This window comes from Trematomus bernacchii, unplaced genomic scaffold (assembly GCF_902827165.1).
Source record: "Trematomus bernacchii unplaced genomic scaffold, fTreBer1.1, whole genome shotgun sequence".
NCBI lineage: Eukaryota > Metazoa > Chordata > Actinopteri > Perciformes > Nototheniidae > Trematomus > Trematomus bernacchii.
In genome coordinates, this window is record NW_022987851.1 from 5,971,148 (window position 1) to 5,988,676 (window position 17,529).

General features: G+C 39.5%; 2 protein-coding genes across 5 annotated transcripts in view; both read right to left on the bottom strand.

Annotated features, from left to right (window-relative positions):
• Positions 1-10,499, bottom strand: part of zmp:0000001236 (mastermind-like protein 2) — a 32,802-nt gene extending 22,303 nt beyond the window's left edge. Inside the window, 2 exon segments of the mRNA XM_034113158.1 lie at positions 10,018-10,440; positions 10,443-10,499. Of these exon segments, the coding sequence (XP_033969049.1) occupies positions 10,018-10,440; positions 10,443-10,499 (480 nt within the window).
• A 3,795-nt stretch (positions 10,500-14,294) lies between these two features.
• The window catches only part of gab2 (GRB2-associated binding protein 2), a 43,853-nt gene continuing 40,618 nt past the window's right edge, over positions 14,295-17,529 (bottom strand). For all 4 annotated transcript variants that reach the window (XM_034113089.1, XM_034113090.1, XM_034113088.1 and 1 more), the window contains one exon: positions 14,295-16,996. In XM_034113089.1, the coding sequence (XP_033968980.1) occupies positions 16,853-16,996 (144 nt within the window). In that variant the 3' untranslated portion in view covers positions 14,295-16,852. The remainder of the gene's footprint in view (positions 16,997-17,529) is intronic.

A 17,529-nucleotide genomic window follows, 5' to 3' on the forward strand; every position in this document is an offset into this window, starting at 1 on the left:
GAGAATTCCATTTGATTACAGCTTTCTTTTTTAACATGATTGTTTGCTTTGTTTGGAGGTAATGCCAATAAGTAAACGCACCCTAATGTTGTAAGTAATCACTTATTGCTCAGGAAAACTGTGTGTGCACACTGCGAGTACAGTAGGTTAAGGCAACTGACAGTTCGGGTAATTAAGTTTTCCTTTGTCGCCTCCTAAATAAATTGGCTAACCTGCGGTGTGTTTTAAACCTGTCTGATGCTGAACATTCACATTGTTTGCCCTGTCTGCCCCTTTTTGGAAATTATGTCATCTTCCCAGCAATCAGCAATTATCCAGGTAAGTACAATATTATCAAACCAATAATAGAAACAATGACCAAAACTATGAACAATTTGATCCAAAATGTTTAAATAAAAGGGGAAATCCTCTCAAATTCTTCACTGACACTCAAACAAATTATATTGTTGAAACAGAATGGCAGATCCATCGGGTGAGGCAGTAGTGCGGTCCATGAGGCTCCTAGATAATATTCCATCACAATGCACAGCAATAATCAATTAAACGATAGTTATATGCTGCGGTCAAGCCTGAATCTACACCAAGCTGTATCAACACTGATAAAGATATTCAATTAAACATGTAAGCTCAGTTTGTTGACTTAAGTACAATTCTAATTTCTAAAGATAGGACAGAATTAAAGTGTTGTGTTTGGCCACATTTTCAGTGCTGAGAATAATAAAGGGATATGCATATTAAAAAAACTTCTTCTTCAGAGGACGTGAAGCTGAAGAAAAGGAGATGTCAAGGACTGAAAAAAAAGAATAATAATTGAACAATGTATGCTTGAGTCGAGTTTGCCATTAGTTCCCAACATTCATGTCTTAACAATGTCACAACATCCTTTCAGACATTTCAAACATTGTCTATGTCAACTCCGTTGGTGACTTTCACCTTTCAAGTATTTCACATCTATAATATTCCCCAAAAGACAACTGTATCAAAGAACAGAACATTACTTCTATGCAAATGGACTTGAACTATGACTTAGACTCCAGAGTAGTGAAGCGGGAGGAAGAGGAGAGAAGAAAAAGTGAATGCTTGTGCTTCTTTTCAGCACTCTGCGACTCTGGAGCCTGGGAACTTCAGCAGCTTGGCCGGGCTCTGAGAAATATCCTGAGCTGTAATGTAAACATGTCTGAACTCTGATCTAGCATGGCCCTCCCCTCCCCTCCCCCCTCCCCCACTCCCGGTTTAACCCGGAATTCTGTGCAAGGGGTTTGCCAGTGACATCAGGAGCCCACTTTCTCATTTCCTGAGCGGGGGTAATGACCCTGGGGAGAAGAGGCTGTTTGAAGTCCCGCAAAAAAAAAAAGCTGCCTTGCACTGAACCCAATTGTTCTTCTACAGAGAAGCGAAGTGGCTGATTACATTTGGGCTGCAAATGGTTTTTTCTGATAAATAAATCCTGTTGTGAACCTATAAAAGCCATGTTGGAGGAAAGAATTACAAGAAGGTGAGGACATTATGTTAACATGGTAACACATTAGTGGACATCCACACCCTGTTCTCCAGTGCAGGCAGCTGCGATAATCAGATCTGTTTACAGGAGCAAGTCCAGGAAACTGACATATCAGGTAGCTGATTGGGAGATAAGTGTGAGAACAGCTCAAAAACAAAACCTTGAAGTCGGTACACAATATGACAGCCAAAAACGAACAGAAACCATTAAAGACATGGTTAAAAAAAAGGTCTATGTTAAGGCCTTGTTGTAAATAAAGAAGCAAAATACTGCTTGTGTTTCCTTTTGCATGCATTTCGTCCCCTCAATTCACCTTCCATGCACTGCACATAAAATACACCTGAATATGCTTGTTCCCACAGGGTTCCAGTTTCAGCACTGGGTAGCAAAGCACTTGTGGAAAGACACTCCAAGGCACTACCCTACACCGCCCCTCCTTTTCCTTTTTTCCTTTTTTCCCCTCACACACACACACACACACACACACAATCCTGCCCTCTCTTCAATTAAGTCAAGCAGGAAAAACCTGACAAACCTCAAGGAGCTCTCTCAGCAGAAGAAATCACATCAGGCATGAACTGCTACCTCGACAAGGCCCCTCTGAAGATATAGATGTACATAAACACAGTCCTCTCCAGCTAAGTGAAGGCCCCAAGCTTCACACATATTTTTATATATAAATTCCAGATGATTAATAGCCACGGAAGAACATGTTTCCTCAGTCAAATGTATGTAATAGCTGAGAGAGCACTAATATATTAGTCCTCCTAAAATTCCCTATTGACTTCAGTGGCACAGATGAGATTTTTGTGTGTGTCTTCAGGTTCACATAATGCTTGAGAATTCAAACAAAGTGCCGGCAACAACGGGAAGCATGCTGAAAGCGCAAATCAGCAACAAAGGGATACAGTGGGGACTCTCTAATCCAAACCCCTTGGGACTGGAGGTATTTCAACTCAGTGAAATGTGCACTTGGATGAAACACTGAATAGTCGGGTAATTCATATTCAAAACATGAAACAAGTATCCCCGCATATTCACAAGAGTCTATTCCACAGTCTAATTTGCAGTTGGAGGATCAGCAAGGACATTGAAACTAAATTGAGCAGCATTTTTTTTTTTTTTTTTTAAACGGTGCGCTTAACAGATTGCAGGATATTAGATAAATATCATATTGTCACATGAACGCCTACAAATCACTTGTATTTCTTTTTTGACTAATGGAGTGTTTTGTTTTCTATTACAGTAAGAAATGAGATCAGTGGAAAATGTCAGAAAGAATTTAAAAACGCCCGAGAGACTGCAAATAGTTTTTCGGACAAACAGGGAATAGCAAAAAACCATCACACTTAAGAATATAAAACTAATAAATGCTTATAGGTTTGATTGATAAACGGCAATAACTATCAAACGATTATGAAAATTGACCTTTATTTCCTACTGATCAACTATATGATTTATTGACTCATTCTTTCAGGCCTGGGTGCATAACATTACACTTGTTATTCATCATGTAAGAATGCCAAACACATATACATGACCTTTTGTTTATCACTGCACTGGGTGTAAATTAGCAGAGTGGACACAAAAAAAACACAACCTACACCACCCAGGAGGACATGTAGCAAGGTTGATGCTGATCATGTATTTTATACAATGTTACCGCCGTGTCTGAAGGTAAAGTTGTTACCTTGCAGGCTCTGCTAGAGGCCACGGCCCACAGCCAAGGACTGCAAGCAGATGTCTATGGAGGAAAGGCTTTTAACCCGGGACATGCAGCAGTTCCAGTACAACTAGAGGCTAAATGTACCCTAAAGCCCAGGCTGTTGTATACCTCTTAAAGAAGCAGAGCAGACCTGGCCCACCTGGACTGTCAGAGGCCTACGTTCCTCTGAGCATGTACCCACTTATATTGTATCATCCCTTGAAGACTGAGGATGAGATGGGTCTACTACACAATTTCAGCAGACCTCTTCAAAGAGATATTCAGCCTTCCCATAGGCTGCTGAATAAAACATGAGGCGTGTGCGGCAGGGTGTGTGAGATGGGTGGGAGGGTGGCTGAGTAAAGAGAGAAAGAGGGAAGGAAAATACGTTTTTTTTAAGACACCACTACTAGACATATAACAGATGATCCATGCATGCCTTTGATTTGACACACATCCTCACTGCCCTGCTGCTTGTTTGGCAGCTGTAGGCTTCACTGATTTATATATTTTTCCTTTGTTGTGTTTTTTCTTTTCTATATGAGCTGGCAAAGAACTTGTTCACAACATCTAAATTAGTCCAGAAAAGATAGAAAGCGTGCTCATTTCAGGAGGAGAAAGCATTGCAAATCTTGCCAGGTATACAGAGATGTCCCAGATTTGCAGAGCACTGTTTCTTACACGCCGCCGCTGCTGCATTGGCATGACAACACATTTGCTGAAGCTGTCTGTTTTAGACAAATGTTAGTGAATTTAACTTTATTTTGCTACAGAGATAACATTAAATGTATTAACCAGCAAAATATGGCAACATTTTCACATAAGTTATATCCACTCACATTGATTCCTTTTATGAAAATGGTCCTCAAGTATTATAGTATAAAGGGATTAGGACAAGGACACCGGAACTTGGGACTCACAAGGACTTTATTATAATAATAGTAAAACTGAAAACTGCAGCTCTTATCACACCTCTAATCTGTTTTGCTGAGCTAATCTTATGCGCGATTAATCACTTTTGTTTGCACCAACAAACAACGTCTGCAGTAACAGCATTTAAGTTATACAACATGTACCTGTTCTCCACCATAACCTCCTGTACACTCATGTAAGTGTTTACCGTACATAATGTCTCATATGTCTTTTCCAGGAAAACCCAGTGGTGCACAGGAGGTGATACATGTGTTCTGGCATTAACATTGTCTGGAATAGTCAGCAACAGCTACCATAGAAAAAAGAGCCTCAATGACTGCTAAGTCCTTAAGATAGCCTTTAAATAAAAATAAAAAAGGGAATCTTTTGGACAACAGCTTAAAATGTCATTAGACATCATCGCACTGAAACTAATGACTTATTGAAGATCCTGACCTATGCCATCATGACTTTTGGTAAAATGAATAAAGCTCCAGTTTGTAAAATTGGAAACATTCAGTCTCTATAATAAGTTTAGTAAATGCAGTCATTAACTCAAAAGGATTGAAAATAAAGCTCCTCTGAGAAATGTTATTCATCAGTGAACTTTGCTCAGTGCCACCAAAGAATCTGGTTTCTGGGTTGGCTACCAAAAGAGAAGCTTGTTGAAGCTTGTACCCCGCTCTCCCTTGAGGACAAAGCAATCATGAACACAAATGTATGTGTAGCTAAGTTGTTGAGAACACATGTATGCTGATGCAGTCATGACACTATGTTTACTGGGGAAGAGAGACTTTCATTTCATGCACAATTTAGCCGGAAGATGATGCTGAGGCTATTAACCAAGTAAGAATCAACATAGTGTCCAAACAAATGTCATCCAGAGGCAATCATTTCCTGGAAACTGACAAACTACAGCATTAGCTTTATGTGTAATATTAAGCTACAACTTCCCCCTTCCTTAGGGACAAGCTGTACTCATGTAGATCTAGTTGGTGCTAAACATTTATGAACTGCCCTCGGATATGGCTGTGGAATGTCCAGAACATAATGTTACATGGTCCTAACTTTTATTGCACAAGTCGGTAAATCTGGCTGGTGTGTATCAGTTAAAAAAAGCTCCCGTGGTGTTTCACTGAGCAAAATGTAATAATGATCCCTTGTGTTTATGTTGTGTCAGTCAGAAGATATAACACAGACATGTTGGATTAAGATTTCATAATATCCACATTGGAAACAAGTTATTACTTGAAATTAATCTGGAAATAATTGAGCAGACGAGTATAAAAATAACAATTTAAGAGGCTAATTTCCTCAAATGAGTCCTCACTTAAATCAGCTTGTATAGCACACTTAAAATAAATCTATAGCAGATCGTAAATGGAGGATAAGGCATAAATTATTAGTTTGGCTTACTCAAATCTGTCAATCTGACAAGTTTGCCAGATTATTATTATTATAAAATCGTTAGGTAACACTATTGTGAACTTTTGACTCAGCTACTTTCCATCAGTATTAAGTATTTCCGAGAACATAATGAACACATGCTGTGAAGGTTTTTTGTCACACAACACTCACATTTGAATAATAGAAGCCATTTTAAATACATATCCCACACCCACAAATGCACTTTGCATAAGTAGAATTGGATTGTGGCTGTGTTAAAACATATCTTGGAATGGGCACTAATCCCAAATAGAGGGAGGAGATTAACAGATGGCTTTACTACAGTATATGCAGGCCTATCTTAATGTCTTTTAATCAGAAAACTATGAGCTGCTCCACTCATCTCACAGCCAGCCACGGTCTATACAATGAGACAAGCTTAATCACATCAGGCTTACAGTGTAGTAGGGCTGTCAATAAACAGCACTTGCAGCGATTTCAGTCCTCACTAAAGGGGATTTAAAAGTAATTCAGTGTTCAGACCAACTGACGGCCTGCTACTCCTAAAAGAAAAATGTTGGCTTTCCCATGACAACATGGGAGTGATCTGTGGGATGAACCTGGATCCTTGCTGCATCCACAGGGCTGGGTTTAGCTGCGGGCTCCACTCTGGGTGGCCCCCATGGACCTGGGCTAATTGTTTCACATCACAGCGAGCCTGGCTGAGATCAGACCACCGGCGGCTCCGATTCAGGCAGTTCAACAGCCACACAGGGCATGCCAGGAAGCACTTACAGTGCACACCCCGCCCCACACTAACACACACACTCTTCATCCACCATACATGACCACAGGAGAGAACAAGGAATTACTTTTTCTCCATGCTATGGTAGAAAGCTGTCAATCTACCCATCAGTAGCTCAGTGATGATGAATTAAGAAGTGTGGTTGTTGTGTCTTCATTGCTGTGTTTGCTCAACAAAATGTTCTTGAAATGTATATACAAAAAGGTGTACATAGAATAAGTAGTACAATACTGTCATAGGAAGAGCTATAGGATGTGATACATTTTCTATTGTTCTTTGAAATAATGTCTTATCAATGCATTTTGCCATATTTGTCTTGATCGACCATATTCTGCAACAAACGCCATTGTGTAGTGGTTTTGCAACCTCTACAGGAACAATTATTTTTGTTGTTTTGTCTGATTCCTATCCTGTTCAGAATATTGCAACAGATCAGATGTATCTTGCGACCCCAAAATGGAAACATCTGATCTCTCAACAAAAGTACAACTGACGACGATTGCCAATGTTGACTTTTTCTACGGGGTGTTGCAATTGTGCCAAAAACATAAAGCTTATTATTTAAGCATTGTGCCTTGTTTGGGCAGTAGATAGTGACAAGTAACAACAGGAGAGAGGGGAGGAGGACAAAGTTATTTGGTCACACTGGCGATGTTACGGTTCTGTGGTTTTGTTTTAGACCAATAGATGCCTAGACGCTTCATGTTCCAGCTTTAAAAAAAAGAAGAGCTGCTGCCGTGGGGTGGACACAAAGGAGCAAACACAGCAGGCAAACACATAAGCACACAAAGCACTTGCTCTATGAGTGCTTGCTGCTCTAGGCCTTCCCAGATCTGTCACTAGAACAAGACTGGGAAATAACAAAATGCTCCCAGTGCACACAGCACTGTTAATCACCAGGCCTCCTTCGCCTACTGCTTTTTCAAGGCCTGTTTGACTCTAAGTAAACACGTGCAGGAAATGTATTCAGTGGCTCTAAACATTTATATGGGGGCCTTGTGCTTTAAACAGTTTCATGGCCAGGACATCTTTCAAGAAGGTGCTTAGTGAGCTATTTGTTAAAGGCATGATAATGGGGTATGACAATGCATGGCATACTCCACGCAGTGAAGCTGTTGTTAAGCCGTTAGTTTGTGTACTGTAACTGCATCGTTGATAGATGTAAGATGGTGGCTGAACACTGATCTGATGAAACTTAATGTCTGTACATTGTAATACAGGACTAATAATGTTGTGTAAGCTCTGCCCTGGCCCATTTCCATGCTGAATATATTTACTGACGCAGGTATAAAAAGGGAAAAAAATTGATTCACATAATTAAATGAATCTAGGAATATCCAAAAAGCTTTCGATGAGTTCACGCAAGCATTATGGAAAATCATTTTCCTGAGTCGGTGGTAAGCTCTACTCTCTTCTTCTTCCCCATTTCTCCAATTTCATCTAAAAGAATATCCTTTGTTAATCTGGTCTCAATGAGCACCGTTGTTAAGTGCTGCTCACTCTGCACTCCCAGCCAGTCATAATCCATTGTGTTGTTTGCCCCTCACTTGGTGTACATTTCCATCGCAAATTCCAATGTGAACAGTCAATATCGTGCACAGATGTGGCTATTGTAAAAGCCTTACTTTTCAATCCAGAAAAATGTAGTATGTGAAACACAAATGTTACTTTCTTTATAGCTAGATATTTAAAGAAAAATTGAATTCATGTATTTAGTTGCAAGAGGCGAGCTATTCTACACTTGACTCAATTTGAATAATTGCAAGAAAGAACTCTCTGCAGTATTGATGCTGGATAGATTCCGTTCAAATGCATCAAGGGGAATTGCTGCACTGGCTGTTGTGCTGCTTCACCGAATCATCACGAGTTGTGAGAAACATATTAACCTCAGGGTTGATATAAACATGTACGCCAGGACTTCATTTCCTCCTCACCATCCTGCTGCACTCATCAGTTTTATGTAGAACACGCTACTCCAGAGTCAACATCAGTAAAAATGAAACAGTACATGATAATGATCTTCCCTGACCTCTTTTAGACAGTCAATATAATTCATGGTGTTGTTGTGTCTTGCCTCTCTACTTGTTTCAAGGCTGTACTGTATACCTAACAGCATAAAACTGAATTATATGTGAAAAGCTAGAAGGCTCAACTGCACTTTATATTAGCTCGATAAATCATGGAAAATCTACTTTTCTTGCATGTGAACGTCTCTATCATGGCTTAAGCAAATACAGTCGCAGAGGCTACCCCGTGCTCAATTCCAGTGATGACAATAAATGAACTGACAGAACAATCATCGTTGCCCTTTTATGGCTTTACTGGAAAAAAAATATGACATTGTTTATTTTTCCATCCAGCATCTCAAGCAAATCTAGAGCAGGAACATCTGCAAGCTTTCACCCTTTTGACATCATACTGAAATGCTGCTTGGGAAATAATTCAGAGTCTACAGTAGATGCTGAACTCCCCCATGCCCAATGAAAGAAAACAACTAAATAAATCTTACATATCGCTGGCTGTGCCCTTAACAGATGCCTACAGGAAGTCAGTGCTATCAGCACTAGCAGACACACAGAAAGCCCTGCTGTGTCTCAGTCAAGTTCCCCTACCCTGTCCCCTGTTGTTGAGGGAAAAATGAAAAATATACTGTCCTTTATTCTCAATATCGTTCTAAAAACTACTCCAAATAAGATCATATTGTTTTTACATGATACAGGATCCATTTGAAACAAACAAAACCTCTTCTTAAGACACACTTTGAGAAACCCTGTTAAATGACAGGAAGTATTCTCTCAAGAATTGATGTGACCCAGAAGAAACTGCATTTTCTGTACTGGAAAATTCTATAATGGTGCAAACTAAATGGGTTGAACAAGCCACAAAATGTGCCTCTGTTTGGATGAGCTGCGCAGTAGATGCTGACTGGGTTTGCAGTAAATGCAAAACATCCCCATGACCTAATGACCCCAAAACAATTTCCTCTGAATGGATTGCTTTTCAAATCATTTTGGTGATCCTATATCATCCCATCTATTTCAAGGACCCCTTTAATCAGCAAAACCAGAAACCAAGTGTATTACTCTTGTTTGGAAACCTTGCTTGAGTGGTGTGCCAGTGGGTCTGGATTTGTTTGTCTTTTAAAGTTGCACAAAGCCGAAACTGTTTGTTCACCAAGAGAATTGTTATCCATGTGGAAACATTACCTAATACATTATGGCTGAACAAACTACAGCTCTCAGCTGACCAGCGGCACCTTGCTATTAGCATGCAGAGAAAAGAAAGTGGGCTGAGTTATGTTGTCCTGTACATTTGGACAGAACTGTAACTGCTTGCTCACCAACAAAATCCTCACCATCACAACCCTGATAACTATATTCAGCATGTGATGTCATCTTTAACACAAGCTGTATCATTATCATTACCATCAGTACCAGTGGCAATAATGATGAGTAGGGCCTCAATTAACTATAATTTGGTTATCAAATAAACTGGATTTTTTTTCTTTAAGAATTTGTTGGTCAATACAATTTCAGTGTGAAGTCCCAAAGATATTTGTGATTGATCGATTATGAAAACAGTTTGCTGTTACTCTTGATCAGTGAGTGACCCTGCATAATGCATAGTGCAGGGTCACTACACTAATCTCTCAGGCTGCATTGTTACCACCATCACCAACTGTTAAGTCCAATAACCTCTGAAACTCACCGCTATGCGCGTGGAGATCTTCTGGTCGCCCTCCGTGCCCTTTTGCTCTCCGTTGGCCCTGCTGTACTCTGGTGGTTGTTGGTTCGATCCCCGGCTGCCCTTCGCCTTTCTGTTCCCGGGCCCTTGTTGGACAATGTTGAGCAGGTGAAGCGTGCTCTCGTGCTCCCGGTCCGAGGTCTCGGCCTGGCCCCTCTGGTAGCGGTTCTCGCAGGTGGAGTGGTGCCTCCTGCACAGCTCGATGCGGGCGCGCAAACGCTCCACTATGGCGTTGTGCAGCTGTGGGACCGCGGAGCCCCTGGAGCCCGCCACCACCGGTCCGTTACCGACTCCCCCGGGCATAGTTCCTAAACCGACCCCCAACATGGGTACGAAAGCCCCTGCAGCAGAATGAGCAGGGGTCGCTTCTCCCATGCCCGCAGGTCCCCGACAAGTTTGTAAAGACTGAGGTCCACTGAGCTGATAATGGACCACAGTACGGGCATGGAAGAGAACAGGATGTATGGACTCAGCTAGGATCCCATGTGGAAAGAAAAATACTACACTGCACGCACAAAGTCACTTGAGATAATTACGATGTCGTAGAAAGATACGTTGCACAACCTTAATCAATGTTATAGTGGTGTAAATGACTGGAATACACTTGCCTGTGGAGTAGAATAAGCTACAAACTCACACTATGCCCTACAGAGGTATTAAAAAGTCCAAATGTTGCAGAATTATATTAGTGATTTCCTCCTCAGGGGTATCACTACGTCAGCTAATAATTAAAACCGAAACGATTTATAAGCACAAAAGGCTCGTGGATTCAGCTGGGATGAATCCACTCTTGCTTAACGACTCGACCTCTGCTCACAGATAAATTATATTCAATATGAATCCCTTGGATGATTCATAACCATAGCACGCACAACTTCCATCGATGACTAGATCTCCGGTATAATGTCATTACTTTATCTCACATGTGGCACACTTATTAAATAGTCCAAGTAAAAGAGAGTAAGACTGCCAAGTATAAATTAAAAGTGAGCGATCGGTCGCCAAAATAGCAGCCGCCACACAAAAGCCACTAAACTTCCAAGACTCACGGCATTTTTGTTTGGAAATTAGTCCTTTTTCTCTGCCTCGCTCTTTCCTTCCGGATAAAAGGATCTGGTAGCAAATTACAAGTCAGAAAAACCACGCAGCCGAGACGCAGGGAGCCGTTGCATAAACCGATTGAGATCCGTCTCAAATAGTCCATTGACAATCGTTTGTCCGTGTGGTGCACCGAGGCAATAGCGGAACTACAATACACAGACCCTCATTGTATGAACATTCCTCCTTGGACATTATACACTCAGATGTGGCGGGGTGCAAATGCACACTCTAGTGGACTGAAGGGGGAACTGTCCTGCAACCATGGACAAAGGAGGACAAATATCTTAATAATGTTTCTTAAAGGCACTAAACATCACATTTGAAGATAGAAGTACATGCCAAAGCATAATATACATATTTTTAAATATCTTCTGTGATGGTGTTTAAGATTTCTTTAATAGTACCCTATAATATCCTACTACTTTAGGTTAAGGCCTACAGTTAAGGCTTGAAATGTTACATTAAGTGTGTGGTTTCTAGAATAATAGCCCTATACATACCACAGCAATTAACTAGATTAAAAGCCACAACATAAACTTAATTAGTGACAGTGATACTATTAGATTTTGGCCAGGGTATCAATACAACACCACAAATACAGACAGCATTGATTTAATCTCAAGAGAGAACAAAATGGATAAAAAGAAAGTTGCTATTTGTTGAAACGTAGCGTTAAACTTATAGAATTCTGACAAGACGTATACACATAAGACTGCAAATGTATGTCAATGTACAATTAGGAAAATAGGCACATTTCAAGTTGTCGGTCAGTTAACATCTGGCACTGTTTGCTAGTCTGCGAGGGCACATACAGTATGAAGCATACTTACATATTAAGTGACGCACATAGCCTCCTATAAAAGACGATTAATACCTCATAAAACATATCGCTGATTGGTTCCAGACATGCTTGTATCATGGATGTATTCTGTCAGAATGGGTCCTTCATTTCCAGAAAGTAAGGGCTGCTGCTGTGCCTGAACATGTTGTCTACTACAGCAGCTGACTGACATCTCTAAGCAGTGTTTGCAGAAAATACTTAGTACCGTTCTAAAGTGAATTTAGTTGGTTTTTGGTTTATTATGCCACCTCTTTAGATCATTTACTAAAGCAACACCTGTGGGTAAGATGACTGCTGACTTACCCATAGTTTAGAGGAAAAAACACACAGATATAGGTAGAACAGGCAAAGTTCTAGTGATGTAAAACAACAAATTAATTATAACATTGTAAATTGTTTTAAATGTGAAAGACGAATGACATCTAAAAAAAAACATTTCATCATAAGTGTAAGTTAATATTAGTGGAGGGAAATAAAAATGCATCTTTTATTTCCCTGCATTTATGGCTAAATTTGCCTTTTGCTCCCTTCAAATTAATACTATTTTTTGTATTATCTGTTAATGGTTTACACACCTTAATAATATTTGTGGAGATTGGTATTCACAGGGAATTACATTTCTTATACATTCATTTTTCATTAAGTCCGTAAAAACCAACAAGTCTGGATGCTACAGTGTTACATGACAGGACTTTTTAGTTTGTACTCCTCTGGGAAGGCCCATCTCAGTCTTTATGGAGGCAGGACTATCAAAAAGTAATACAAGTTTGGTTACGGTAATTAAATGTGGTCTGACTGAAGCATTTATTGAGTACACTTATCTGTGCAACCACAACAGCAAAAAACTTTTATTTTTGAATTTGCTCCAGAGGGTTAGCTCAGCAAAAGAGAGCTATTGGGCTGGTTGGTTCGGAGACTTCAGCCCAGCCTTATTCGATCCAGATCCAGAGAGTAAAGTGATCCAGCAACACTTGAAAATAATAAAAAGTATAACATATTATTGTAAAAATAACAATGGAGCAAGTAACGGTTTAACAGCCTTTAGCATCAGGCTGCTTCGACAAGGGAAGACAACTAGCTATTGCAATCCCCAAACTGTTGACTATACAGGCATGAGACAACAGCTTATGACACTCAGACCACCATACTGACCTGGAGGGATCAACCTGCTGTCAGACACCAGATTCATTCAACTGACCTCCAAGGCTACTGAAGCAATAACTACAGCTCGGGTTTCAGTTTATTCTTTGCTGTTGGATGTTACCCTGTTATCAGTCTAGGAGTCATTAAATTACCATCATCTTAAACACATGGGGATTTCAATAGAAGTTGACAGCCAGCAGAGATACTTAAGAGCACCATAAATGCATTGTATTACAGGAGGACACCTGCAGAACTGCTAAATAACTGAGAAAAGGTTTATGTTTTATTACGTTAGAGCTAAAATGTTAGTAATGACTTGATTGCAGATTTCACATCGCCCTTCCTGGCTTTTTGGTACTCCAGCAATGATTTAAGGACATCTGACTTTTTTATATATTAATAACTGCCTCTGTTAGAAAAAATCTCTAGATTGTGGTAATGCTGTTGTTTCCTTATTTAAGTCCCCAGTAGATCCTTTATTTTCAAATACAAATCTGAATAAAATACATGAGACATCGAGAAAAACTGTACCCTGCTACTTCACAGAGCCAGAGATTATTAACGACCCATATAAACGCAATGTTGTAGCATAATTACTGATAATGAGAGAGAATGTTATTTTATAAGTGATGTTTTTGTTGCTGCTGCAGCCAATAAAAGGAGAAAACTAATACATAAAACGCCAAAAATGCATTGCCTATAAGCATTTATATTAAAGGAAGGTAGTAGAAGAAATCTTATCTTTGAAACCAACTTTTTTTCCAGCTGCCTCTCTTTAGTCAATCTGTTATTGCGGTCTTGGTTGACATTTCTAGCCGATTAGTCATCTTTTTTTTGTCCATGGTTAAATGAGATATTGGTCATTGGGCATTACTGGAAATGTAAAGTCATATCACGAAGCACATGCATTCAATTAACACGTGCATGAGTTCAACGCATCCTGGAGGAAAACATATTTTTGATTTATTTATGAGATATTATACATTAAATGTATCATTTTCCAATTTAAGTCAAAATGCAGTTTTGTTCACATTTCCAGCATGCCGAGACAAAAATGTTAGGCATGGCATTGCATATGTGTACGTTTTTGGTAAGTAAAAATTCATATATCCTAACTGAAACCACTGGTATGTATATCAGATTCCACAAACCTTTATCCATTTATCAATGTACTTTATTAATGCAGCTGCTGTCCTACACAACAGGGGGCAGCAGACATTCAACATCTGAGCATGACAGCACCAATTGGGAATGTATGGGTAAGAGATGAGTAATGGCATCATTGGCTGCCAGAAAACAGTGTTTTGGTTCATGTTTAAAGAGAAACCAAAACGCCAAACTTTCACTTCTTGATTTATTCTATGTCAACAGTTAAGGTCTACCGTAATACAGGAATAACAGTGTTGTATCCCAAACGAACTGTACCACATCACCATGACACTGGCATCGTCTGTCATATTGCTTCACAAAATCAAGACAGTTTGCATACATCAATGTTAGTAGAGAGAGGGTTTCCTTGTTTGGTTGTTTTCTTTCTTTTTTATAAGTGTCGACTGCAAAATGCACAATAAATTAATAAATTAACACACAAGCAATCTGCAAATGCTTTACAGTAGTAGCAATAACAGTGGTTAAAAAAAACGATCTCTACAAGTACAGTACGTCCACCCAGTGACAGTCTGACAGTAGATCTGAGCAGTGTTTTCAATCTCAGGCTGTCATTTAACATACTACAACTCACAATCTACCACAACACATACACAGCTCTTCTGCTTACAACGGGTATCTCTAGATAATAAATTACACATCCATTTCACTTCAGAGACTGACAGGGAGACAGGCTTTTCTTCAGTCTTTGTTTTCCTCTCTCGCTTTCGCTCTTTGTGAATCACAGTTCACCAGGGAAGGCCTCTGCCAGTGCAACTCAAACTGCCAGCCTCCCCATTTCATGTATAGATCATAAGAATTCAATGTTGGGAATAAAAAAAAAGAAAAAACACTGTAACAAACTTAGCTTAATTTAGCCTGACCCCATCCTCATTAATGTCACTTGCTTTACACGTATCAGTAAAAAAATGATGATAAAAAGAATACAAAAAGCAGTAAAAATGGTAGAAAAACATTAAGAAGTGAATCTTAATGTAATAATCAATAATACCATCCAGCACTGCTTGGCCACACTTTTCATAAAAAGATCAAACAGGTTATTAACCCTTCAGTGGTTCCAGCCCACAATGAAATACTGGACTTAAGTTGAACTACCAACTGATCATTCAGTTGCCCTAAATACAATATGGCTCTCAATTGAATAATATTGTGAACAATTCAATTTCTCCAAGGCAAAATGTACAGTCAAAACTGAAATGAAAATGTAAGGCAAATTAAACAAATAAAAGAGTTTAGGAAATTAAGAAAAAAACATTCTTTCCTAAACTATTTTCTTTAAGTGACTGATCCCTGGCAAATCTTCATGGTGGCAGGTGGCAGGAAAAGCACAATGTAACATTACTGTAGCGCACCTTTTGTCTCAGACAAGTGCATCAAACAGTCAACAAGATGTGCTGCAAATATGTCATTCTATTAATAATTTACATACAGGAAACAATTACTCTTCAGAGACATATCTGTAGTGTGTGGAATATCAAAGACCGGAGACATACATCAGTGAAAGATTGTGAATTATGGGGAAATAAGCTATTATCCTTCTGCTCAGCTTGTATTTATGGTCTCTAGGGAGAGATAGAGAAGATAGGGGATATCTGAACTATTGGAAATGCTTTACTTTTACTTCATCTTACTCAATAATGTTCTTGGTCAGTGCACATTTACAACAAAATGCATTAGAATATTACCTGAAGTGAACTGACAGCTAAAGTCAAAGAGACTGCTTATTTTCTCCGGTCTTGCCTTTTTCATTCAGTGCATTACTGACTATGTACCTGCATTGAAATAATTGGCCTGCCAGCTTTTATTAAACATGGTTTGGGCACATGCCTAATTGAAACCCAGGCAACAGCCTTTTACAGTCATCATTAGGGCTTCTGACACAGGCCTTTACGTATTTGTAGGGCTATATTTCCCCCCCTTCTCCTTACCAGACATGCACTGCTAAGCTGAAATGATTGCCCGCAGTGAAAATAATCTCTTCACTGCTTCTGCAAGACTCAGCACAAATGATAGATTGAAGTGAAAAGAGAGAGTCAGCCTGCATGCCAAAATTGGAGTGCATCTTGGCATTCCTGAGACCAGTAAGCGTTCTCTCGCAGTATATTAATATGGTTATCGACCAGTTAGCCTCTGCTACTCTTTAAAATGGCAGCAATTGGGTAAATTACCTGCTAGATGCAAACTGTTTGCAGAGGGTGAGACAGCTTTGATGGAACACTTCATTTATAAAGGATAGATTGATGAGTAAGGATGACATTCTTTATACACATTATCAAATATCCGTAGACCGCTATATAACAGTCTGCATGAAGAGCTTTGGCAGAGCTTCAACTGTATGGCCTGATATCCTGCGTGTTAGCAGTGCATTGCAGTAAAAAATCATCACAGAGAACAGGCATAGGATAGGTTATGGCTTTCTGTCCAAATGTTTCAGTCTTAAACAAGCCCAACCAGAACTCATGGTGATAGAAATGCGATACTAGTGATGCTTGACTTAAGGTTGGGTTTTTGTTTCATTTCTTTGTTATTGTTTTGTACAGGTCAGTGTCAGGACTTGACCCCTTTAGCAGGTTCAGTAGACTGCCGCACATCGGTCCACTCTTGCATGGTGCTCTGCAGCGCCTGGGTCTTCTCCTTATCCACCTGCACGTAGTCCACCTTCTCATCAGAGGTCACGGAGGATGTAGAGGGCTGCAGAATGATAAATAAGGCAGGAGTGAGAATCTGGCTTGAGGGTGCAATGCAGTGAGATGGAAATAAAAACAAATGCTGATACAAATTGCACTTGTTTTTCTTAATTGTAGTGAAAACTCCTTGCATAGCATGCATTGCCAAAATGCATTTTAGCCAAAGTATTTAAACTCATAACTCACTCAAACCTTCAAAATGCTGTCACAAAATGAACTAGTTTAAACATAACACTTGCAACAATTCTAACAAAAAAAGCACACATTGTCACCTTTAACACCCTGAATTAAAAATAACAAAAGGAAGCATTATATAAATGATGACCTTTTAACTTGAGCTTGTAAAATATCTTTAAAATATAGTATATAAAACAGAACCCCTTTTAGTCTTTTGGCAGAAATGCTACAGTATATGCTGATATGCCGAGTTTTTATTTTAATTTGAGTAAGGTTACTGCAGAAATGTGCCATTGTTCTGTTGTGAATGTGTTTTTAACCATTTTGAAAAAAGTATGTTAGTGTTTGAAAAATGTACGA